The sequence below is a fragment of the Rhinocladiella mackenziei genome, assembly GCF_000835555.1.
Source record: "Rhinocladiella mackenziei CBS 650.93 unplaced genomic scaffold supercont1.2, whole genome shotgun sequence".
NCBI lineage: Eukaryota > Fungi > Ascomycota > Eurotiomycetes > Chaetothyriales > Herpotrichiellaceae > Rhinocladiella > Rhinocladiella mackenziei.
In genome coordinates this window covers 2,044,328-2,068,463 of record NW_013550603.1, presented here as the reverse complement: position 1 = coordinate 2,068,463, position 24,136 = coordinate 2,044,328, and the positions used below count along the sequence as shown (strand labels likewise).

At 50.2% G+C, this 24,136-nt stretch overlaps 8 protein-coding genes across 8 annotated transcripts; 6 read left to right on the top strand and 2 right to left on the bottom strand.

The window, feature by feature from the left end:
• Positions 1–1,460: 1,460 nt before the first annotated feature.
• Z518_02550 (uncharacterized protein) lies at positions 1,461–2,783 on the top strand (the record flags this gene model as incomplete). Its single annotated transcript, XM_013419578.1, has 1 exon — positions 1,461–2,783. The coding sequence occupies one exon, from the start codon at positions 1,461–1,463 to the stop codon at positions 2,781–2,783; it is 1,323 nt and encodes a 440-aa protein (XP_013275032.1).
• Positions 2,784–3,538: 755 nt separating this feature from the next.
• On the top strand, positions 3,539–5,200 carry Z518_02549 (uncharacterized protein; the record flags this gene model as incomplete). The annotated part of the gene is made up of 1 exon (XM_013419577.1): positions 3,539–5,200. One exon carries the CDS (start codon positions 3,539–3,541, stop codon positions 5,198–5,200), a length of 1,662 nt encoding a protein of 553 aa, XP_013275031.1.
• Positions 5,201–5,631: 431 nt separating this feature from the next.
• On the bottom strand, positions 5,632–6,632 carry Z518_02548 (uncharacterized protein; the record flags this gene model as incomplete). Its single annotated transcript, XM_013419576.1, has 3 exons — positions 5,632–6,256; positions 6,346–6,535; positions 6,596–6,632. 3 exons carry the CDS (start codon positions 6,630–6,632, stop codon positions 5,632–5,634), a joined length of 852 nt encoding a protein of 283 aa, XP_013275030.1.
• A 441-nt stretch (positions 6,633–7,073) lies between these two features.
• Positions 7,074–10,038, bottom strand: Z518_02547 (uncharacterized protein; the record flags this gene model as incomplete). Its single annotated transcript, XM_013419575.1, has 3 exons — positions 7,074–9,417; positions 9,735–9,832; positions 9,886–10,038. The coding sequence occupies 3 exons, from the start codon at positions 10,036–10,038 to the stop codon at positions 7,074–7,076; spliced, it is 2,595 nt and encodes an 864-aa protein (XP_013275029.1).
• Positions 10,039–10,595: 557 nt separating this feature from the next.
• On the top strand, positions 10,596–12,376 carry Z518_02546 (uncharacterized protein; the record flags this gene model as incomplete). The annotated part of the gene is made up of 2 exons (XM_013419574.1): positions 10,596–11,691; positions 11,742–12,376. The coding sequence occupies 2 exons, from the start codon at positions 10,596–10,598 to the stop codon at positions 12,374–12,376; spliced, it is 1,731 nt and encodes a 576-aa protein (XP_013275028.1).
• A 1,158-nt stretch (positions 12,377–13,534) lies between these two features.
• Z518_02545 (uncharacterized protein) lies at positions 13,535–15,729 on the top strand (the record flags this gene model as incomplete). Its single annotated transcript, XM_013419573.1, has 5 exons — positions 13,535–14,323; positions 14,376–14,454; positions 14,510–14,857; positions 14,909–15,459; positions 15,517–15,729. 5 exons carry the CDS (start codon positions 13,535–13,537, stop codon positions 15,727–15,729), a joined length of 1,980 nt encoding a protein of 659 aa, XP_013275027.1.
• Positions 15,730–19,313: 3,584 nt separating this feature from the next.
• Positions 19,314–22,172, top strand: Z518_02544 (uncharacterized protein; the record flags this gene model as incomplete). Its single annotated transcript, XM_013419572.1, has 1 exon — positions 19,314–22,172. The coding sequence occupies one exon, from the start codon at positions 19,314–19,316 to the stop codon at positions 22,170–22,172; it is 2,859 nt and encodes a 952-aa protein (XP_013275026.1).
• A 640-nt stretch (positions 22,173–22,812) lies between these two features.
• Positions 22,813–24,078, top strand: Z518_02543 (adenosine deaminase; the record flags this gene model as incomplete). Its single annotated transcript, XM_013419571.1, has 2 exons — positions 22,813–22,882; positions 23,096–24,078. The coding sequence occupies 2 exons, from the start codon at positions 22,813–22,815 to the stop codon at positions 24,076–24,078; spliced, it is 1,053 nt and encodes a 350-aa protein (XP_013275025.1).
• Positions 24,079–24,136: the final 58 nt, after the last annotated feature.

The window sequence follows — 24,136 nt, the reverse complement described above, 5'->3', positions numbered from 1 at the left end:
TCAGGGGCTAGCCCCCTAGTTGATTTTTCTGGGCCACAATTATTACGTTGTTGGGGGAAGTTTTGTTGGATAGCTACGTGAGGCAGTTTGCTTTGTCACGAGGCAGCTTACTTGCAACTTGCACCCTTCGCCTATTTCAGTTCTTGCTCTCTCTCTTAGATAGACTCAATCAGTCTTCTCTCAGTCCTACGGCCAGTCAGATGGTGTAGTCTTTCATGTCAAACAACTCGGTGTAGCGGATCTCAAGCGGATCTTCTCTTGACCAACTCCTCGAGGTCACTCCGAGTGATAATGCGGAGGACGAACCTTCCCGACCCATCGGTGGCCACAGCGAAGTCTGGTGTATCTCCAGTTGCAAATGGTCCCACGTTTTCGAAGAAGCCTTCCAACTCCTACAAATTCCGTCTCCATGGCGATGACTTGGTATTCTTTCCGCCTCCGAGCTGAAATCGGATCATGGCATTTGAAACAGGTCAGATGGCTGTAATTTGTCAGACTCGAACAGAGTTCTCAGTCTGGAGATGGGCAAATAGCCTAGGAGAGAACGTACATTCTCGGAAGGAACAGTCAGGCCGGAGTAGTCATGAGAAGAGGCTGATAGCATGGCGGAGGCGAGGGAAGTGCTTGAAGAGGTCTAGGTCGGCAAAGTGGCGCTTCGGTATTTATCTGCCTAAGCAGAAAGCTTTGCGACATGCCCGTCGTCGTCGAGAGTGATTCCATTGGCCTGAGGGACAATTCATTCCCCCAAAGACACGGCGTGCTCAAAAACAGAGTGCGAGTGCTCCATCGTGCGTGCAACAAGGTTGGCGAATAGGATCTGGGTAGCTCGAGATTTGAGTTAGTTGAACAATTTCCCTTGTGAACGACCGTGGTCAGGTTCAACAGATAGCTTGGAGCTAACTAATCACTGTTTGGTCGCTCTCGAGGCGCTCAGTCACTCCGACCAATAGCAGCAGGAACCCCCGTCCCTACCCTCCCGTGTTCGTAGGTCATATACGATACGACTGTTCGCGAAGAGGTGATGTCCTGGCATATCACGTGACAGATCTTGACCGGTCTCGTGATCGAGGGACGCAAGTGTCTCGCGATAGAGAACTCGGATCGTGGCTCGTACCTCGTAAAGCCAATCTCAAAGCGCAATCGGAGACGCCAGGAACATCATCCCGTCACCAAATACCAAAACCTCCCTTTCCCTCTGTACGCAGTCTCTCCACCTCTCACATTCACTGTCTTTACTCATTCAATTCATTTCCAATTCAAAATTTCCCTGTTCTCCTTTTCTCACTTTGTCTTCTTCTCCTCGCCGATAATTTGTTCTCTGGTTCAAATACTTCCCAATAAAGACGCCTGCCTCTCCCTGTCGCTCCTTGCCACCCCCCATCCGAGCCTTCCGACCAATATTTTCTTCGAGCCTCTCCTGGCATTGTCCCTCTCGCAGTTTCTGACGCGTGGTCGATCAAATGGCGAATTCCACATTCCAAGATCTTCCTCCTCTTCCTTCCTATGCTCTCACACCTCGTCCACCCATGATTCCCGGCATCCCTGATTGCCTGCTGCAACTGCTGGCGCCTATAATTGCGTACTGGGTTGTCTCGTTGTTTTTCCACGTCCTTGACACGTACGATTTGTGTTCGCAGTACCGACTGCACACTCCCGCCGAAGTGTTGAAACGAAATCATGTCACCAAATACGAAGTCGTGAGGGATGTGGTGATACAACAAGTAATTCAGACGGTATTTGGATTGATCATCGCTTCCTTCGACCCAATTGAAACCATCGGAAGAGAAGACTACGACGTGGCCGTTTGGGCTCGACGCCTCCGCCGGGCACAGAGACATCTGCCCAAATTGCTCGCTTTGATGGGAGTGGACGCCGCATCCCTGGGAGAAAAACTCCACCACTATCCTCAGGTTGCGGGGGCCCTCTCTGGAGGATTCTATGCGACTCAGTCTTTCGCCCCTTGGGAACTCTCTACCGCAAAGATGATCTACTGGGTTGGCATACCCCTCATCCAATTCAGCGTAGCAATCCTCATCGTCGACACCTGGCAGTACTTCCTTCACCGGGCTATGCACATGAACAAATTCCTGTATACCACTCTGCATTCCCGACATCATCGGTTATATGTTCCATACGCCTTTGGAGCCCTGTACAATCATCCGTTGGAAGGCTTCATACTTGACACCCTGGGAACAGGGATTGCGTATTTGATCACCGGAATGACCCTTCGGCAAGGGCTTTGGTTTTTCACTTGTTCAACAATCAAAACAGTCGATGACCATTGCGGATATGCATTCCCATGGGATCCGCTTCAGCATATCACGTCAAACAATGCGGCATATCACGATATCCACCATCAGAGTTGGGGCATCAAGACCAATTTCTCTCAGCCATTCTTCACCTTTTGGGACCGTATCCTTGGCACATCTTGGTCTGGCGGGGATGTCTCGGCTCGCTACGAACGTGATAGAATTGTTGCACAGAAGAAAGTGGACGCTGACGCCGCCGCGGCGAAAGCATCTGTTGTCAATTCACCCCAAATTGACATGGATCAAGCAAAGCAACAAGCTGCATCAAGTCAGAGGTCGGTCTTCGATGACGGAGAAAACAGTGGAATGAGAATCCTTGAAGAAGCAGCAAAGGAGGAACAGGAAGTCAAACAAGCGTTGAGGCGAAGCACAAGACGAAAGAGTGGCTTTCGTGCAAAGTCAATATCGGACCGTGTGGCAGGAAGTCTGCACGGCAGAAGTCCAGCCATTTTGCACACAGAGGGAATGCATTGAGGAGCTTGTATAATAGCCAAATTGCTGTGACACAAATCTTGGTGTCATATCAGTCACAAATGTTCAAGTCCAGCGCCAAGCAGGATTCTGAGTTTGGTTGCAAAGTCACCACGGAGTTCAGGAAAGGGCTTATGTGCCTTGTTATTCTCGTCGGTGGCAAATCACCGGTAATGTGTATGAAAAGATGGGCGGGCACCAAAAGGCTGTGGAGTACCAAATTGCATATCCATTCTGAGTTTCCAGTTCAGCGACGAGTTCCTGTCATTTCTCGTTGTCTTCATTCCTGCTCCAAGACTTCAACTACAGCTGTTGGATGCATGTCTCAATCCTGCCCGGGAGCTGATGGACGTGCTTCGCCTTTGCTCCCACGCATTCGACGTTATTTCATTGTCTTGATGGTGAATCCGCTTTGTTCATCGGCTCCTCTGCTGATGGTTCCCTTGTTGAATAAAGGGTTACTGATGACACTGAGGATGTCTTGGTGCACATCCGGAACAACTGCCTTTCCTTTCTCTTGGGGTGTTTTCATTCAGCTCATCTCACAGCAGAGCGACAGGATAAAATGGCCTCTCTACCATCTGATCCCTTTTCGGCACGCGACATCGTTCGCAAGGGCATGGTGTTTGCGAACACAGGCTAACTCCAGACGAAAAACTTTCTCGCTGCGATTTGGGAAACAAGCTCAACACTTGGACTCAGAAGATTCCAGGTAAGCTATCGTTTCTTATCAAACATTTCCGGCACTAGCCGACAAGATGCATCTAGCTGACATTCCTGCCGAACATGTTCCCGCATTAGCCACAATCCTTCAGTTCCTCCCAAACGAAGACTCACGAGAGCAATCAAAACGCTTTAGCCAAGGGACCCGGTCATTGCCCTCACTCCTCAGACCTAGTCGATTAGAACGCTTACTTTTACCTCCCTGCGGACATCTTTGCAAGTTACACAAGAACGTGGATTCTACAGTGGTCGATGTTGTACTTCATCACATACAAATCGAAGTTGGCGTTCGCCTGAACAACCTCATCTCCCAGTGTCAGCTGTTGAGCAGCGAACAATACGCTCGTGTGACGAGACTGAGAACCCTGCACGCCTTGTGGCTCGCGCCGGCCGAATATGAGATGACATTTCTCTCGTCGGTCCAGAGCCTGAAATGGAAATACCAGACTGACCGATGCGAAGGCTGCATACTTTCCCATCTCAGTAGTGATCTGGAAGTTCTTCTCGACCTCCGATGCGCCATCAGATCGCGTATGACGACCCGTTTCGTCGCGAAGCACGGGAATCCTAGACTTCAGATCTGGGCCCAGTCGTGGATCCACAATCTAGCAAAGCATCTTTGGAAGAAGACAGGGCAAGAGATTGATCTTGATTCACTTCTGTCGCGGAACGAGGAGGAGGCCGCGGAACTCAGGCAGGTCAGAGCCAAAATCCATGCTGTGAGAAAAGACAAATTGAAGATCGTGAGAGTGGGCAGAAAGCGTGGAGTGGCGGTATCGACGCAGCAGTTTTCAACCACAAGTTCAGATGTGTCTCCTGTTTCGAGTCCGACAGACGCCAACCAAGGGGAAGAGAATCTTAATTCTCAGAGAAGATCTATTGACGATGTCACTGAAGGACGCATGGTAGATGATCCGGAAGAAGTCGAGTTAGAGGTAATACACCCTTACGCCGCCTTGGTGAGCACACCCTATCTCCCCAATGGAGCGGTCGCACCTACTTCAAAGTACGACTCCCGCACAGGCACTGCCTCGGCTAACGCGTCCACAAAAGGCCAACATCCCTATCTCCACCCTCATCAGGCGAAGGAGAAAACGTCGGTCTACAGTTTCAACACAATGGCGAGAAGCTTTTTCGATGCCCACATGGTCATCAACGAGGAAGAAGAATATGTATTGCCTAGAGAACTTTGGAAGGAACCACAGCAGCAACAACGACAACAACCATCGTGTCAGCTCCGTTGTACCCCAGATCCTCAACCGGAACGGAGTTCCGTTGTGGCACCGGCAGAGTCCTGGGTGACACAATGTCTTGGGAGCGTGAATGAGATATACTCTCCGGCTCCATCGACACAGCACTTCAATTACCAACAGGGAAGATGCGGAACACGCATAAGCGGCCCGCGTGGACATAGTCATCAGACGCCCAAGCGAAACCCAGCTGATACATACGTCGAATTATTCAACACTACACCCTTTGATTCGGAACTTTTTCCTGCGACGTTGGCGAGAGAAGACGAGACTCTGCCCAGCACTACCTATAAAGAAGTCACGGGCACAGGAATAGGCCAAGATCCGTCACGGTATGGCGTGAAAGGAAACGACAATCACCAACGGACTCATGTTCATGAGACTCAAATCCGACTGTACCCAACGCGTCGAGTTGGGGCGGATCGTGTGAGAGTGCAGTCCTGGTGAGCGGTAGTCTTAATTGGCTTTACAAGGGTCGCTGAGCAACTGGAACTTTTACGTGGGTAAATGGTGTAGAGACGGAAGTAGAGATCAGGAACAAGGTCTCGTTTCCTTGGAGTTGTTGTGCTTGCACTGGTAATAGCGTAGGAGGAACTTGGTGGATACAAATTCGGCTTTGCAGGATAGTTGGACCTGTACGGTCGAGCTTTCAATATGAACTTGTGGTGAACCGAGGATCCGAGCAAGCCCAGTAGAGAGCTTCATTCATTCTGGCTTCGGCCTCGCGAGATTCTGTGCTTTTCTACTTCTCTGGCTCAATGCAGATTATCTCCAATAACATTGTTCATTCAACATATCTAGATTCCTGATCAAAAATTCTTATCAGTCATCCCGTTCCACACCATGGTTGACCGCATACATTCCTCTCAACCTCGACCTTAACCAGAAGTAGTAGTGGTGGCGGTGGTAGCAGCAGCCGCCTGGTCTTTCTTGATTTTCTCCATGATTCCACGCATCCAGATGCCATCTGGCAAGAAAGCTTGCTCGATAAGGAACCGCTGGCTTTCATCCGCATAGTCGATAGGCTTGCGGTAAAAGAGGCGATCGACAACACACCCAACAGCCTGACCGGCTTTGACCACGCCGTTTGCCCCGTTGCTTTTCCCGTCCTGCTCGACATGCCCGTCTTCGCACGTCAGCTCATCGATTGCACGCGCCATAGTCGAGAGCGGCGTGATCCACTCCTTCGGCCACAGTTCCGTGATTTCTTGCGATATCAGCGGTGTCGCGACGAATGCGGGCATGATGCAGTTCACCGCGATATTGTCGGTTGCGAGTAGCGGTTGGCCCACGCTACGTGTCAGGCCGAGAACCGCGTGTTTGGTGGATGAATACTCCGGCGCAATGGGGAAGGGGTACAGGGCAGTGCACGAGGATGTAGGAGTAGCACTGGAAACGGCGGCTTTCAACGCCTGAGTCGTTTTCCGACTGTAGTGCACGAAGAGCTTGAGGCTGTAGAAGACACCAATTTGGTTGACTTGGGTACAGAACATGGGTGATTTGCTGGGTTCTTCGTCAAGGTCGTTCGGGGTTTGGGACATGGTGATGTGCTGGCAAAAAAGGCGTCGATTCGTTCTCCAGACCAGACATACGCCTGCTTGAACAATGCGACCTGCGATTCCCAGGAGGCCACGTCTGCATGGATGAAGATATGCCGAGCCGAATCTAGAGACGGGGAAATGGCTGAGTATGCTTCTGGTCGGATGTCTGCGATGACCACGCGCCAGTTGGGCTTGGAGAGGACATGTCGGACGAGACCGAGGCCGATTCCTGAACAGCCACCTGAAATAGAGTGTGAGCGAGAAACAATGACCTTTTAATGTCTCGTCTTCGGGGCAATACCAGTAACCACGGCGGTCCTCGTGTTGGCCACTGCCATATCGTTAGTCTGTTCTATATGCCACGATCTTTTTTGTGAATGGGAGAAATTCGAAGATCAGAGTGATAGACTTGAGGAACAAACAATTGAGAGACGCGAACAAGTAAGCAATACATAAGACTCTGGGCAAGGCCGGCGATGTATGAAGCATTGGCGTACCATCCAGGGGAACACTTGAGTACCGAGGCGGTTGAATCTTTTGTATTGAGCTGACTCCGATTCATCGAATCGCATACCCTGAAACAGGCTTCTCCCCGGCAGACATGCAGGCTCGCATCCTTCGATAGGTAGCTTGATGTGCCACTTGTCCAAGTCGATGTGCTCTCCCATTTAATGTGTATCCCCTTTTGGTTATTTATGCCTCCATGTTGCCACCTCGTTCTGTCGTGCGGAGCTCATCGAATTGCACCTAGACTTAGAAGAATGGAGGTGCGAGAATAATTAAATCTTAGTCTGTTGGCGAACTGCCCACAGAGGTGCAATGGTTTCAACAGCTCTCTCCACCACCGCCTTGACCCGGTCTCGCAAAACGCCGTTAGCACATTCAACGTCGAGATGTTCCAGCCAAAGTTTAGCCACATGTTTGTCGAATCGAATCTCCAACCCTGGTACCGGGATTCCCAGGGCCGCCAACCTCGCCCGTTCTACCGCTTCGGCACTCTCGATGTCGATTTGATCGTCCAATACTTCTTCTTTGGCTTCCTGGCCGGCTTCCTCGCCAGGGGTGAGGTGAGATTTCTTGTCCAGCTGATGTGATATCTTGGGTTTCTCAATCGGCGTCACACTGTCACCAAATTGTTCTTCCAAGAACATGCAAAGTCTTGAGAATCGGTCTTCCGGGGAGATATTTGTGTGTTGATTGTGAAGCATTTCGATGCCGTTCTCCTGCCCGTTCGCGTGGTGGGAGTGTGACGACTTGTTGGACGAATATTTGACGGCTGCCGGACTGCTCTCGACCGTCATCAAAACAGCCATGACGGCGTCTGCAATCCCATCATTCATCGTGTTTCCTTCCCATTCGAGCTCGATTTGTTTTTCTCGACCCGACCACTTGAGAGTGACGCAACCCATGATCAGGAACGTTCGCTGTAGTTCTGTCGGTCTTTCTTCATCTGCCGCTTCTTCACCTTTTACGCCGTTCTGACCATTCGGCTGTTCAATACCGTCTTCTTTATTCAGCCCGTGACCGTTTGCCTCTGATTTTATAGAATCTCCTTCCTCAATGCTACCGAATGTGCCTTCCAGCGCCCATCGAATGAGCTCAATCCCGGCCGCCGCAAGAGTTATGTGTTGCCGACAGAGGATGGTCGTCGTGGTTAGACCGGCATACTCTCGGAGATCTTCAGGGGCCATCAGACTGAGTTTAAAGCCGTTTTGCACCAGGACTCCGCTCACGACTCTCGTATCCTCTGCTTCTGTGGTCATAGGAGGAGGTATTTGAGCCAGTTTCCCGACAACTTTGGCAACTTTGTCCTTCTTGAAGGGAATCTTGATTTCTGCACCATTTTCTGGACTGTAAACCTTGGTCTGCCGTGCATGAGGGTTGTGGACTAGTCGTCGAGAGTTTAGATCTAAAAGTCTCGACCTTAATCGGGCGGCCTGTGATCGCTCACCATGTACTAAAATGACATGGGGTGCTGCGACTTGTTCGATGAAATCGACGTTCTCGACGCCAGTAACGTGAGCTGCAAATTGGAATTCCTCAACTGTGCATCGTCGGGGAATCATCACCGCAGCATCGTCATCTTTGGTTTTCCGACCCATCATTTGACCCACACCAGTATTTCCACCGCTCATGATCGCGGGGATCATCTCGGGCTCCGATAAAATGGTTCTCGCCATGGTGCCCTCCACATTATAACCGGTCATGATCACTCCATTTCGTTGATCTGGCGCCCAGCGTTCGAGCAAAATGCGAGACATTCCAGATTGCAGCATGCCAGGCGATGCCAACATGACGCACCCACCCACATCATCAAACCGATCAAGATTGCGCAAGCTTCGTACGAATCGGAAATCCCATGGGCCAGCACTGACGCCTTTTGCATTTCCCGATGCTTCTGCTTCGGCCATCCGCTCTCGGAAGATTCGTTTGATATTGTCGTTCATAGCATTGATATAGGTCTGATACACCACCATACACTTTCGAGCGGTGTTTCCCGTGTAGTAAATAGGAATCTTTTGAAGCTCTGGATGTCGCTGCCAATAATCTTCGAGGATAAGGAGGAGTTCTTGCGCACGACCAAGGGCAAAGACGGGCATCAGGACCTTGCCGCCGCGGTTCAGAATATTCGACACAGACTTGAGAAGCGCACTCTCTCTTTCCGCTCGAGGAGGGGCGTTTGAGATTCCGAAAGTCGATTCCGTGATCAGAACGTCAATTTTGCCGACGTTGGCAGTATTGGGAACCTCAGCAGCCACAAGATGGCGATCTTGTTCTCTTGAATAGTCTGCTGTAAAGAATATGTTCAGGCCAGCAATGTTGATCAGAAACATCGCTGCCCCGAGAACGTGGCCCGCAGGGTACGGCGTTATCCTAACCCCGGAGACGGTGTGTGTGGTGTAAAAATCTATTGTTTCGATTTGGGGTAAAGTTGAGATGTGGTCGGCTTCGGTATAGAGCGATGTTCTCTGGTCGGAAGTGGACGAGGTGTTGCTCACTCTGACCGAGTCTTGAATGAGCCATTTGTAGATTGCTTTGGTGGGATGCGTCATAAAAACTCGTCCTTTGAAGTCGGTTTTTGCGAGCACATAGGGCAAAGCCGCGGCATGGTCAAGATGGAAACTGTAAAAGCATCATACTATTAGCCACTGAACGGAATAATATAACAGGCCGTGTCCGCTGTCGAATTTCGTCGCATCACAAGGGAGTGAGATGGACCAGGAAACAAAGTAGAAACAAGAGGGTGGCTGAACAAAATTGTATTGATCTCTGCCTATTGATACAAGATCATTCATGAACGGGGATGTCTGACCCTCATGCCCACTGATATTGTACCTTGTATCTGCAACCCTTGGATGCACCACCTGATGTCCACGTAGTATTTGTGACATGACCAGAAAACAAAAACACCTGGCGAGTGAAAGGAAATGTTCACCTACTGGCTGATTAGAAGGATGTCCACAGTGCTGAGATCGAAATCATCGAAATAGGGCATTGCCGACATTCCTTCTCGGCCTGTGTGCATGCCGGCATCGAGCTGGATGTTGGTCAGTTCAAGTGAGCACCGGGAAAAGCGTACCTCATGCTTACCATGACGGTTTTTCCCTTGTATTGGAGGATATGACATGATCGTCCAACCTCTTGACATCCACCCAACCCGATGAACACCAGCTCATCTGAAGGGTCAACTGGATCTTCATCCTCGGTAGAAGCCATGGCCGAGGCTTTTCTTTTGGTGGCCATTGTACGCAGGGTCTAGATGAGACGTGGATGTGACGGCGCAGGCTACATTTGGGTTTCGTTCAAGCGATATATTGGCCGGATGGAGAGAAATTGTCTCGGTCTGGGGCATGTCACTCGCAATATTGCCTGTAAATCATTGAAAATGCCCACACGGAGTGCATGGCCAAAAAAGTTGAGCAGGGGCCCTTGCTCAGGCCAGAGCAGGAATACAGAGCAAAGTCGAGGTTTGAAGGGGGCAGCTGGAATCGGAACACGCTAGCCAAGCTGTGTCACGTGCCGCGACTCTAAAACGCATGATCAGGAAGGCAGGCTGCCTTGCGGCTTTTGAATTGCAATACCATCACATCATCTAACACCAAATCTGTAATTTTAATCCTCCATGAGACCTCTTGCATATCAGTTGTTTCTCCGGATGCCGGGACAACGCGATTAGGCATGCTAGGGACAGGAAAAGTGCCGAGCGTGAGACGACGCTCACTCGGAAAAAAGATCTCAAGACAAACATCGCGGTGGAATCCTTCTTTCCAAGTTCATATAACATGACCACGTCGAATACCATGGCTCAATCACAACCGCCGCCATCCCGACCTCCTCTCCCACAGTCTCAGACATCCTTTCAACGTGATTTCCCCGCCTCGAATGGAAGACCTAGTCCTCTGGGCGCTCAGTCCCCGCCGATGGCTCTCGGTTATTCCTCTCCTTCACCTCAGCAATTCTCGCCTCAGCAATACTCTCAGCCACCCGCTGCGAAACGACCTCGACTCTCCCCCGATGCCCAGTCTCCTTTTCCTACACAGAGCCATCCTCCCACGCCCAATGCACAACCAACGACCCCCGGTGGTACTTCTACCATGAATGGCTCTGCGCCTCCTGGTTCTCGACCCGGGCTGATGCCTCCGCCGCAGCGACCGACAGACAAGGAAGATCGGAACTATGAAGACATCTTGTCAGGCACCGGAATCGATATTGAAGAGGAGCGTAGAATGTTGGTCAGACCGGACTACTATGGAAGTTCGACACCGCAGACGTCATTCCAGTCGCAGCCAGGGAGCTTTGAATACCACAGCAATTCGTTTGGACGACCTACGTCGAGTGGAGGAGTGCAAGGTCCTCAACGAGAGCAGGATAATGGCCAGAATCGAGCACCGGAGTATCAGCCGACGGCGGAGGAGATCAAACAACGTGAAGAGGCACGCGCTGATTGGGAAGCTGCAAGACACAGTCAACATCCCTTATGGGACATGTTTCTGTTGGGCGGCGCCCTAAATGAAAAAATTCGCAACGTCAGCATCACCGAGCATTTGGTTGATCCACAGTCGGGAGTCTTGGTGAACACACAGAAACATGCGCCTCCACCCACAGTGCGCGTCAACGGGCTTGAAGGTGCTTCTCGTGTCATCGACAAGGGTCAGGCCATCCTCGACACCGGGCAAAAAGGCGAGCGTCTCTCAGACATTATGAAAGTTCTAAGTTTGGCGGCCAAGGCTCGAATGACCGGACTCATCAGTACCTCTGCCAGGCTAACGCAGGAACGACGACAACACTCCAAAGGAAAGATCCCTGATGAATGGCAGGACATAGCGATCGTGGCGAAACCGGCCACTGATGTGCAAGAGGGTGCGCCGAGTCCAGTTGGCAGCTCAAGTTTAAAGCGTAGGGTGCAACTCTCGTCTTTGTTGATTCTCTACTTACCCTCGTCATAGGCACACATTCTCAGGCAAATAGTGAGCCGTCCATCTCAGGTGATCAAGTCCCAGGTCCGGCACGCCTTGTTGTGGCCATGGAAAGTGTGTCACAAGCGGAACGAACCGCAGAAGAGGCCCGACGGCAGAAAAGACTGAAACGACGAGCCGCAGCAAATGCAGAAGGAACACCAGGAGCAGCAGGGACTGATTCCACACCAGACATCGCACTCGCTGCCGCCCTTGAGACCGAAAAGAAGACTACGAAGAAGGAGAGGAAATTAGCAGAGTCCAAGTTTTCGGAACAGCAGCAACACAAGTCTGCGAACGAAGCAGCACGCATGGCCGTGTCAGGTCTTCTCGGAAGCCGCTTTGGCGGTAAGAATAAAAGAACGTACGATTGGATGAACGCCGGCAAAGGTGGAGGAGCGAGTCCAGCAGGGACTCCAGGAAGACCTTTGGCATCAGGCACTACATCGGCAGCAGGCACACCGGGTCCTGACAGAACTCGAGCAGTGCCTAAGGAGAAGCAAATCGGCCAATGGGATGAGGAGAAAGAAGCCAAAATCCAGGCTCGGGATGTGTTTCTTGTGCTTGAAAGTGACGGACGAGCCTCGCGGTCTTTTGTGCGAGGGCTGAGTTTGCCGGAAAATTGATTCTTGACGTGCATTTCTAGACTCTACTACAGAGAGAGAACGAGATTCAGGCACATTGTTGTCAGTGGAGCAACAACACGTGCCCATTGTAAGATAAACCGAATCAATCGAAATGAAAGTCCTCCAGGCATTGTACAGTACGTGTAAATGATAGACCGCTTTAGGCAGGCTGAGTTGGACGATCAACACAGAAAGGACTTGCAGGCAGATTTTGGTGTCATACATGTTATGTGTATCATACCAGGTGGGATTCCCGCCCCTCGGGTGCGATCGCCCCCCCTCGTTTCAGCATGCCACGGAACTGAGGGTCACCTTACGGTGGCGGAAAAGAAATTGTCATCCCCAGTTATAATTTTGATGCCAAGGGGCAAGTACTTCTCTTCCTTTGCCCACCCATCGTATTGTGATAGTTTGTAGTATGCTGCGAATGAATCGACGTGAACACAAGCGCGAGCGGCTGGCGCGATGGAAGCGATCGAAGGCGCATACAAATGCGAATTAGGTTACCCGAGTCGGAGAGAGGAACAAATTCGTCGGGGAGGAAGGTCAGTTGGTGGGGAATGATCATTGAAGAGCCAGACAATGCTTGCAGAAAGCCCCGAAAGTCGTCATTCGCCCGCTTACGGCAGAAACTGCACTCTCCTCCTGCGTCTGGCAGTAGCAAAGTTCAGAGCGCAGTTCCAGTTCCAGTGCCAGCGTCAGTGCCAGTGGCACCTCATTCTCGGCAACCACCAACAACTTTACCTCCATCTTCGTCTCTCGTCCGTCTCTTCCCATCTGGCCGGAACAAACTCTATTCTTCTTCAAAACCGTTCTTCTCTTCTCGTTAAACAGTCCTACCGTCCCCTCTGACGGAATCATGGGCATGAACCTACAGTAGAGGTCTCGTCTGGAGCCCTCAGGTCCGACGGCCACGTTTTTCACCTACCTCGAGTCTCCCTCGACGACAGCCTTTTCACGGCCCTTCCACCTCTTCTGTGACATTTCAATCTATCCTCTATCCTCTTGCTCATCCATACCTGCCATTGAGCATCGGTTTTGAACACAATCATCCCGAAATTGGTCTTGCTGTGCCTTCGCATGTAGACTGCGGTTTACGGCGATCCACAACACTTACGTTGTTGGACGAACTCCACCATCAACGTCTTGTGAGGCAAAATGTCCACACCGTCTCTGGCAACCACTCTCATACCAGCTCACCACTCGCAATATGGCTATGCTCATCAAAATCCCTATTCCCCGTCAAATCGGCCGTACCCCGCCACCAATACACTACCTGCACCGCAGAGACTGACCACTTCCTACCATTCTTACCCGAGTATCACTCAATATCCCCGACCTCAACAATCCCCAGTCTCGTACGGACAACCTTCAATCGTCTCATCAATGGCTCCCTCCCAATCGGCTTCGGCTCTGCCCGATATTCACAGGAAACAGCCGGACTGGAACGAGTTTTACAAGAACGGAGTTCCTAAAGAAATCATCGTTATCGATGATGACTCTCCCGAGCCTCAGCGTCCTAGCAATACATCAACCCGACAACCACGACCTAATGGTTCGTTATACGCGTCAAATGCCGGACGGAAAAGAAAAGTTGATCAGGGCTATGAAATCGAGTACACAGACAGCCCAACTTATTCCACTCACCCGGCCAAATTTGGTGAATCATCATCATCGGCTTCTTATCACTCGGGCGACCGAACGACTTCTTTGCAGACTGTGACAGCCCCGACATCTCTTGAATCGTACGGTTCCAACACTGCCAGTAACAGTTACGAAGATGTAAGAGTGGGACAAAAAAGAAAACGGGTCCAATCACAGAAAGAAACCAGGGCACAAGCAAAACGAAAGCAACAGGAATCTGCCCCAGATGCATTTGCAGATTACATACCCCCTCCCAAACCACTGCGAAAGGCTGCGGATGTTCATGTTCCTGTAATCCGCGATGTGAGTGCCTGGATGACCTCCTATTCAATTTCCACGGGCTGACGAGATTTAGAATCTCCACAAACACCAGAAAGTGGACGATGACGACGGCCATTATATGGTGACTGCGAACACACCCTTGACTGATCGCTGTACGTTTTTACACCCCTTTGAAATATCAAAATATCCGGACTCACAATTTGGCAGATGATATCATCAAACTTCTCGGGCAAGGAACCTTCGGCAAGGTTGTGGAAGCCTACGACAAGAAAAAGAGAACAAAGTGTGCTATCAAGATCATCAGATCGGTTCAGAAATACCGGGATGCCTCTCGAATTGAGCTGCGCGTTCTCTCCACGCTTGCGCTGAACGACAAGACAAATCGAAACAAATGCATTCATCTACGGGATTCATTCGATTTTCGAAATCACATCTGCATTGTCACCGACCTTCTCGGCCAAAGTGTCTTTGACTTCCTCAAAGGGAATGGGTTTGTACCGTTCCCAAGTTCTCAAATTCAGAGCTTTGCCAGACAGTTGTTCACTAGTGTAGCTTGTGAGTCTGCAAGTCTTTCTTATTGCCGTCATTATACTAACAAACGGGCAGTCCTGCACGATCTGAATCTGATCCACACAGATCTCAAACCAGAAAACATTCTTCTGGTTCACAATGCCTATCAAACCTTTACGTACAATCGGACGATACCGTCATCGTCACACACCACCTCCAGAACAGCACGACAAAGAAGAGTACTTCTGGATAGTGAAATCCGGCTCATAGACTTTGGCTCCGCCACTTTCGACGATGAATATCATTCCTCAGTGGTCTCGACTAGGCATTACAGAGCCCCGGAGATCATCTTACAGCTTGGTTGGAGCTTCCCTTGTGATATCTGGAGCATCGGCTGTATCATCGTCGAATTTTTCACGGGGGACGCATTGTTCCAAACACATGACAACCTTGAACATCTAGCCATGATGGAGGCGGTGTGTAACGGAAAGATTGACCAGAAGCTGGTCAAAGCCGTTTGCTCCGGCGGTCGTGGAGCCAATGCAAATTCTGCCGCCAAATTTTTCAACCGAGGAAAATTGGAGTATCCCAACAATGAAACGTCCAAGGCATCCAGAAAATACGTCAAGGCAATGAAACATCTTCATGTGCGTCGTTTTCTTACCTCCCATGATCTGTAAGACAGGGCTCTGACATAATCATAGGAATTCATTCCAGCCAATACGACCTTCAACAAGCAGCTGCTCGATCTTTTGAGAAAGATCTTTGTCTATGATCCTAAGAATAGGATCACGGCAAAAGACGCACTGAAACATCCTTGGTTCAAGGAGTCACTGGTCGATGATGGAACAGAAGCCATCCGGATACGCGAGGAACGTGCCAATATTGGACCAGACGCCAAACGACCGCGTGTCTGAAAAGGGCTGGTTTCCCATCGGACCTTCTGAGCAACCGAATGACTCCTTTCCTAGCCGTCCCCGAGAAGGCGGCCATCGCCTGGAATTGAAATGACTTGAGCAATGAACAACGATAATGATTGATCTAGAAAAGCGTCCTAGCAAGCACGAAGACGATGAAAGGAACCTAAAATCCCACGGCGAGATATTTGAAATCTTTGCCCAAAGCTTCTGAAGACAGATGTATGGGATGTGTAAAGAAACACCGGAGGCTGACTCGGTGAACTGTCTTTCTTTTCTCTGATGACCGAGGTCGTTGAGATGAGATGGCAAAGTGTGGATCAGCATGTCAATGACAGGGTCGGGGTGACTGCATAACAAAAGCGGAACGGAGTCGATGCATGGAAGACAAGTCAGACAGTGGCCTGTTCTGATTGATTGGGGGGACCTATCCTCCCTCCCTGCCTTTGTTCAGTCAGAGAATGGGTGGCCGCGGTGCATTAGTCGATATAAGACAAAATATGGACATGAACATAAAATGTGAAGATCCTACATTATTCTTCAAATTGGAATACCACCCAAATGATTTGACGTTTGTCCATTGGGTTGTGGAGATGCAAGATGGCAGTCATGCGCCTGGTGCTGGAGCGCACAAGAAGAGCGGTAGAAACATAATTACCCATTCAGGAAGACTCACATACTTATTTAGGAAATTTATAAAGGTTCATGAACCAGCTGCCTGCTCAGCACAGAGACTGGAAACATGGTTTTGCGGTTTGGCAAATCGCGCTAGGCCTAGTCAGGATTCACTTCAGCAACTTTTGGTATTCTTTGCAACCCACCCTCCTTCACACCATGTACATTTCTCTACAATACATAGTACAGAGCGGACAATCACAATATTCAACAATCCAAGTCATTGTGGCCCAGGTGCTTTTCTCCTTTCTTCCCTTCCTAGGTGTGATAACGTGACAATTGACCGAGTCAGGGATAAAGTATTTTGTCGTTTGGATGCTCTTCTTACGTTTATATAATGGTGGAGACTAAGAGAACGAGTTACATGTCCGTGTTCAGATGATTATTCTCGGTGTGCAGCGTCATCTGGGGTAGAAGTTACAATGTTTTCTGGGGGGGGGCCATCTTCCGGGTTTCAATTCAGCAACGTTTAGTGTGTCTAGTTCCTCACTCCTTCAGCCTTGTCTTGTGTCTGGCTTCTATCTATCCCACGGTCTATCAACGTATGTGTAAGCCCATATTTTTCTTTTCATTGGTAGAAGGGAACGAGTCATTGCATGCCGACAAAGCAAGCTAGTCCACCGATCCATGCAATGGTGTTGATGCAATCGTCGCCTTTACTTCTTCTGGTTCGTCGTTAGGGATCCATATCTGGGAACTAGAACCCGGTACCTGTATGCTGCTGGGCATTGTGTCGAAGAAGCCATGTGAGGATTAGGTGCATACAGGTTGTCTTGAACCAACGGCGTGAGTCAATGAGATTGAATTGGTTGCTAAGCCAAACCTATCTACAAGCGCAGCACTTGAGGCTGTCGCAGGCAGTCACGTGAACGCGCCAAACCCAATCGGGATGCGCAACAGGTTGTGCGGTCTGGGCATCGTAGCTCTCGTTTTATCCATGACCGTGATTGAGTCTCGATTTAGAGAACCTTGGTGAGGGTGTCGTCTGCGATGGTTGTCGTTGCTGGAACGGAAGATACTGTGTCCCGTAGACGGTCCAGTCGTTGTTTGTTGGGGAATCTTGAGATCGCATTGGTGGTCTGGTAAGGCTTGGAATTTCGAACTTGAAGATAGCGAAAAGTAGTGTCCGGCCGGGAGGGTTTGGCAGTGAGCTTTCGCAGCCGAATATGTTTGATGGTGGTGCACAATAGTACACAGCTACCACTTGGGGAGCTGAGCTTCAAGGCTGACTTTGAGTTCCAGTCTCCTTCTCTGAACGGGTGTCAGCTCCAAAGTTCTTGGACATGGCTTGGAAGAGTCATTTGTGGAGAGGCTATCTGCTGAATGGATGACAGAGTTTGTGGTGGTTAAGGGCATGCCTGTACACGATAACTCGAGGAAAGTGATACAGGACTCTCAGGAGGTGTACCGCGGTTCTTCGACGAGTGTTGTAGCTTGAGACGTATGGAGGGGTTCAGAGTTCTTGGGTGAGAGATTCAGCAGTATGACAGGGCGAACTTGGTTCAGGTTCCTGAGTTTCGGTACCAGTATCACGTTGGTCACCTTCAGCTGCTCCCTTTTCTGCAGCCTCATCTCTGGACTCGTTGGTAGGAATTTCTTCCACGCTCTAGCTCCCTCATCCGTCGGAGGATCGTGGTCATCCTCGTTCCGCTCTGCCATCGGTCTTAGGCTCGGCTACTTCCATGTTAGGATTAGCCGCATCGGCTTCCTCCATTGCTCTCCTTTTGCGTTCCTGTCCACTCTTGGGAGGGAGAAGGGAATGTCTCCTCAGAGAAGTGGACAATCGAAGGTGGATTTTATATGCTATCGTGGTGGCCGCCTCAGGTAGACGCTCCACCGTTGAGTCGTGGTCGAGTGTAAGGCTGTGTTCATTTGTGACTCTCAATCACAAATGCCGTCATGGTCGGTGACTTTCGCGGAGGCGGCTTGACGCAGTGGAAAGCGATGTCGGGTGGTGTCGAATGACAGTAGCGCATCGACATAAGTAGGGATTGATGCTTTACTGTGGCTGAAGAGCCTGCTGAATCATGTGCAAGCAGAATGTCTGAAAATTCAAGTAAAGAGCGCAATCTAGACCACACTTTGGTGAGATAAGCTCAAAGTATAAGCTTTTATTAGGGGCCGACCCACAAAACGTCAATGGTTGGCTAAGGGAGGATTCAAGCTTCCACTAATTACTTAAGAATAGCACCCTAAGAGACAAGCATAGGGACTGGTGATTGTCCGTATTGGTGTACCTCGTATCATACGAATCAGCCCGGAGAGTACTTGTCCAGGACAATAGGTTTGCCTCTTTCCGGACAGCTTGTTCAATCATTCAATACCAAAGAGGTACCAAGTTGGCTACACTGATCTAGGAGACCAAGTCGCCAGGATACCACTCAATTATATGTCTGTACTGCATCTCGCGTATATTTGCTCGGCCAGAAGGGGGCTGTGCAACTTTGTTGCTCTTCAAGTGCCATCCTACTCTCGCCGAAGTCCCTCATCCACAGCTGCCGGCGACGCAATGAAACAAATTACGTCTTCTCGATATCGTTCTTCGCATTCTCATTCTCATTCTGTCTTTGCATCAATCGATCCTTCGAAGTGGGATATCGCCCCCCTGCTTCCCTATCACGCCGTCATCCCATATCTGCAACCCAAGCCTTTTAGCTACGTATTCCGAACTTTCCCATCCTTTTCCTCTATTGGGCCATGGCTTCACTTGCAAGACCCCATTTCCATGTCCTTCTCGGATCCCATGCAGTCAGATTCTGGCTATCCTCGTTTTGAACCACCTCATAAGCACCAAATCTCCGGTGAGACTCGATCTTGAATCCACTCTTCAGCCTCATATGATATATATCTCCATCCCTCGTGGCATCGATCTCAACGCATCCATCCATTCATGAATCCGCCGCCCCATAATGGAGTCAGCCAGTGCTCCAGGAACCGTTGACCACGATTCCGCTCCCCCTCAAGATGAAGATTGGTATCCCCTCACTGATGGCCATGGAGGATTCGTTGATGTTGGGACTCTTTCGGACCAGCCGTCACCTCCCCCTCAACTTGAAAGCGAAGGTCTTTATCACGATGATTTAATCGGGGTCAGTATCAGTCAAGTTCAAACTCAGATGAGATCTCCGGAAACGCCGGCAGCTGAGAAAGCGAGAGCTCTCAATCTACCACTGGAATATTTCGAAAAATTTTCCACACTAAACGAAGCAATTGAAAGTGATGATCAGCAGGAATCCCAGACTGAGACGGCCGACAACAACCTGAAGCCTCCACCGCGTTCCAGACATGGCCGGAAATCTGTATCGCCGGACGGACCGACGGAAAGGAGATCCGCCTCACGGGACCCGCTCACCTCTGATCGCCAGGAAAGATTCTACGGTCAAATTGAGCCGCCAGATCTATCACTCGACAGAAGCTATCCATCACAGGTTCCAAGCCCGCAGGAACCTGAGCGAACGACACCCCCGCCTTGGGAATATCAGGTCCCACCACAATCCCGGCACTCCCCAAACGACATTCACCAACAGGATGTCTCTCAGGAAGATGCTCAAAGGCCGCATTCCCATCGATTGTCAATTACCAAAACCCTTTTAAGTGCCGCCGGAAGTGATGGAAGGCGGCGTTCGTCATCTGGCCCAACGGCAATACTCTCTAACTTAAGAAAATTTCTACCCGATCTTCCCGCTGGCCCCTTCAATAGGAGTTCCATTTCCGTTCTGCCATTAAGCCACAAAACTCCTGGTCAAGAAAGCCTCGTCAGCAGGTCAAATATACCAACGGATCGGTCAAGAACATTTCGGTGGTCAGTTCGAGAACCTCTAGAACGACAAGAGTCGAATGTGTCCGGTTTGGGTGTCCAGCCGGAGCGTGCAACATTCCATAACCTTACCAACATTCCAAGACCAGGTCATGGTCTGGAGGGAAACGTCGAATCCGTACTCTCCCCCGTCCGTCCTGCGTCTACCAAAAGTCGTGCTCGGTCCAATTCCGAGAGTTCTCTCTATATAAGGAGAAGAGTATCCGGAGTATCGACCTATGATGACATCAATGCTTTTGCCAACGTCACCGATATGGCCAACTCGCGATTCAAAGCCATAACAGACAGCTTTCAGAATTCGACCCTGAAGTTGCCCAAGCTACCAACGATGCGGCCGTCACTAAAGCGCATGTTGTCTCCCGAACAAATGCAGGCCGAGGCTCCAAGAGGAGTGAATGAGACTTCAACCACCAGCTATGGGCGCATACATCATCAGCAGTACACAAATGTCAAGAATATACGAATTACAACGAAGGGTATTGAAGTGGAAACCCCACAGCAAAGAGCGCATCCAATATTATCTCATGCCTTGTCCAAAACGACCGGAGATATTGTTGTTCTAGGCGGCTATCGCGGATCGATATTGAGATCAGCTCAGCCTCCTCATAGACAACTTTGGGTGCCTCTGAAAGTGGGACTGAATCTCCGTAAAGTTGATCTCGAGGTTGGTTTGACACGAGAAGACGAAGAACGAATGGAGGAGACTATCATACCCTCCGGTGTTCTCTCACATATCGGCCCGATCGACATATGCCGGAGATTACTCAAGCATCTGAAGAAATGTCCTAACACGCGCGAGAGCAAGCTCAGGGTGCATGATTGGGGATATGATTGGCGACTCAGCCCAGATCTGCTAAGCCAAAGGCTTATCAAGTTTCTGGAGTCGTTGGAGTGCAATCATCCGGAAACTCCACCTGAGAAACGAGGAGCAACGGTTCTTGCACACAGCCTGGGAGGCATCATTACTCGACATGCAGTCAATCAAAGACCAGATCTTTTCGCTGGAGTGATTTATGCCGGTGTTCCTCAACACTGTGTGAATATTCTCGGGCCGTTACGCAACGGTGACGACGTTCTTCTCAGTTCCAGAGTTCTTACCGCGCAAGTCAACTTTACCTTGAGAACCAGTTATCTTCTTCTTCCCGAAGATGGACGTTGCTTCATTCAGAAACATACCAACAAGAGATATGATTTGGATTTTTTCGACCCTCATGTCTGGGATGAATATCGGCTTTCTCCTTGTATCAACCCCCCGTTGCCCCACAGCATCAAAGATAATGAGCGAGCGAAGAGTATTATTGGCGCTCTTTCTGACAGCGTCCCCCTCCCTAACATACGGGGCTCCTGGTTTGGTGGGCAATCCACGATCTCTTCAGAGCCTAGCCAGCTGGAGGAAGCAGCGAATCAGCGGGCGGCGGACGCAGCCGGGGAGTTGGGCCACAGCACGGAGCAAGTGGTCGAACCATCAATGAAACAGCCTCAGCACCGATCTTCGGTTGCGACCGCATGCACGATTCCGAAAGATCGGGCCGAAGAATATCTCGCGCGGACGTTGGCGGAAGTTTTGGCGTTCAAACGACAGCTGAAGCACAATCCTAGCCATCAAGAGAAGAACCTCTATCCGCCGCACGCATATATCTTCGGAAAAACGGTGCCGACGGTGTATGGAGCACGGGTCGCCAATAGGGAAGCGATCAAATATGCCAATGCGTTTGACGATTTAGCATTTGCAGCAGGAGACGGCGTGGTCCTGGCCAGTGCCGCTCAATTGCCCGAAGGATATCGATGTGTGAAAGGAGGCCGGGTGGAAAGTGATCGAGGACATGTGGGTATTCTAGGAGATTTAGAAGGGGTGGGACAATGTCTTGAGGCTGTGATCGATGCTAGAGCGAAAGGCGTTGGATTAGGGGAAATTTCTGCTCGCAACACGAGCAGTTCAAACGGTTCATGACTCATGGAAGCGATCAATGACATTGAGCATCGGGATGGAGTTTGATATACCCTTGTATGTCTATTCAATAGTTCTTTATTCGAACATGATCTTTCAAGGCCCTGTCCGCTGCTGCTGTACAAGACTACACAAGCCCATCGGCAACCCTGAATTGGGCTGAACAGAGGCTGGATCTAACGAAGCAACTAACTTGCCCACCTAACTGTTTTGTGTAGTAGCTGATATTTGGCGCCCCGTAATCATGCTGTTCTTGCGCTTGATAGAGTAAAGTAACGTCACTCCTCCACTCAGATGCAGCAGCTATGGAACATTCGAATCTTTTATTCAACAACGATACGTTGGCGAGAAGTTTGAATATATCTCCGTTATCTCAAAGCAGCGGAATCTACCGAAGGCACCCTACTAAGCAAGGTATTTTTTTTTTTTTTTGCTTTTTTTCTAGTGAGCTTCTACAATGAATACGAGTATGTTTTCAATGAGCTTTTTCCCTCAACCCCATAAAGACCTCTTTCTACATTGAATCACACAGATTTTTTTTTCTCACCATCAGACCGTTTTCTCGACGTTGATAAGAAGGAGGACGCAAATAAGGACAAGACACGAAGGCGAGAATTGGGATACTATTCCAAGAATAGGCAAAATGTGTCAAGGACCAATGCACGAGTTCCTCAAGGCTCTGCCCAAGTGCGAGCATCATATGCATCTTGAAGGTGAGTTGGGCAAACGCCTCTCTGCTGTCTTTGCGATTGAAGACAACTTGAAGCTATGTGAAAGAAAAAAAAACACAAAATCAAGAAAGGAGAAGAACGAGCATGAACATCCAAAAATCGACGCCCTATAGGATCCAGCATGGTTCAATATGCTCCCATACTCGACGTCAGTCTCTCCTTGTTCCCTTTCTCCTAACCCTTAAATCCCCTAAGGCTCTCTCGAACCACCTCTCCTCTTCGAACTCGCATCTCGCAACAACATCTCCCTCCCACACCCGACTGTCGACCCAGCCTTCGAATCCATCTCGACCCTCGTCGCCCGCTACCGCCGCTTCAGCTCCCTGGACGACTTCCTCCAGTACTACTTCATCGGCATGTCCGTGCTCATCACGTCTTCTGACTTCGAGGCCCTAGCTTACGAGTACTTCACCCGCGCCCGCTCGGATGGCGTCGTACATGCCGAAGTCTTCTTCGACCCCCAAGCCCACACGTCGCGGGGTGTCGCGTACTCCACGATCCTCGAGGGCTTCACGTCCGCCCAGCGCCGGGCGAATGCTGACTTCGGTATCACGTCTGAACTTATCATGTGTATTTTGCGCCATTTTCCCGCACAGGACGGCGACGCTATGTACCGTGCAGCAATCTCCGACTTGGAGTCCGGCGTCGTTAAGGGTCTGGGGCTCTCGAGTACGGAAAAAGGGAATCCGCCACACCTGTACAAGGACACGTACGCGGACGCAAAGAAGCGCGGGTTCAACCTGACTGCCCATGCCGGCGAAGAGGCTGGTGTCGACTATATGGCGTCGGCCCTACACGATTTGCACCTCACACGCGTGGACCATGGGATCAAATTGCCGCAGGACCCCAATGTCATGGCTGAGTTTGCACAGAAGGGTATAATGGTGACGATGTGTCCGTTGTCGAATGTTGAATTGCGCTGCGTGAGCAAAGTGGCAGAGTTACCGGTCCGCACGTACCTTGAGCAGGGGGTGCCATTTAGTATAAACTCGGATGACCCGGCGTATTTTGGCGGGTATATTTTGGATAATTTCTGTGCGGTACAAGATGCGTTTGCACTGAAAGTGGAGGAGTGGGAGAGATTGATGAGGAATAGTATTAAGGGAAGCTGGTGCAGTGAGGAACGGAAGGGAATGATTGAAAAGGCGTTGAAAGAGGTCGTAGAGAGATTTCGTTAGTGAAGTCAGTCAGTCAGTCAGTACTATAATTGGCAAGTGAGTGCAGGATTCGTATATG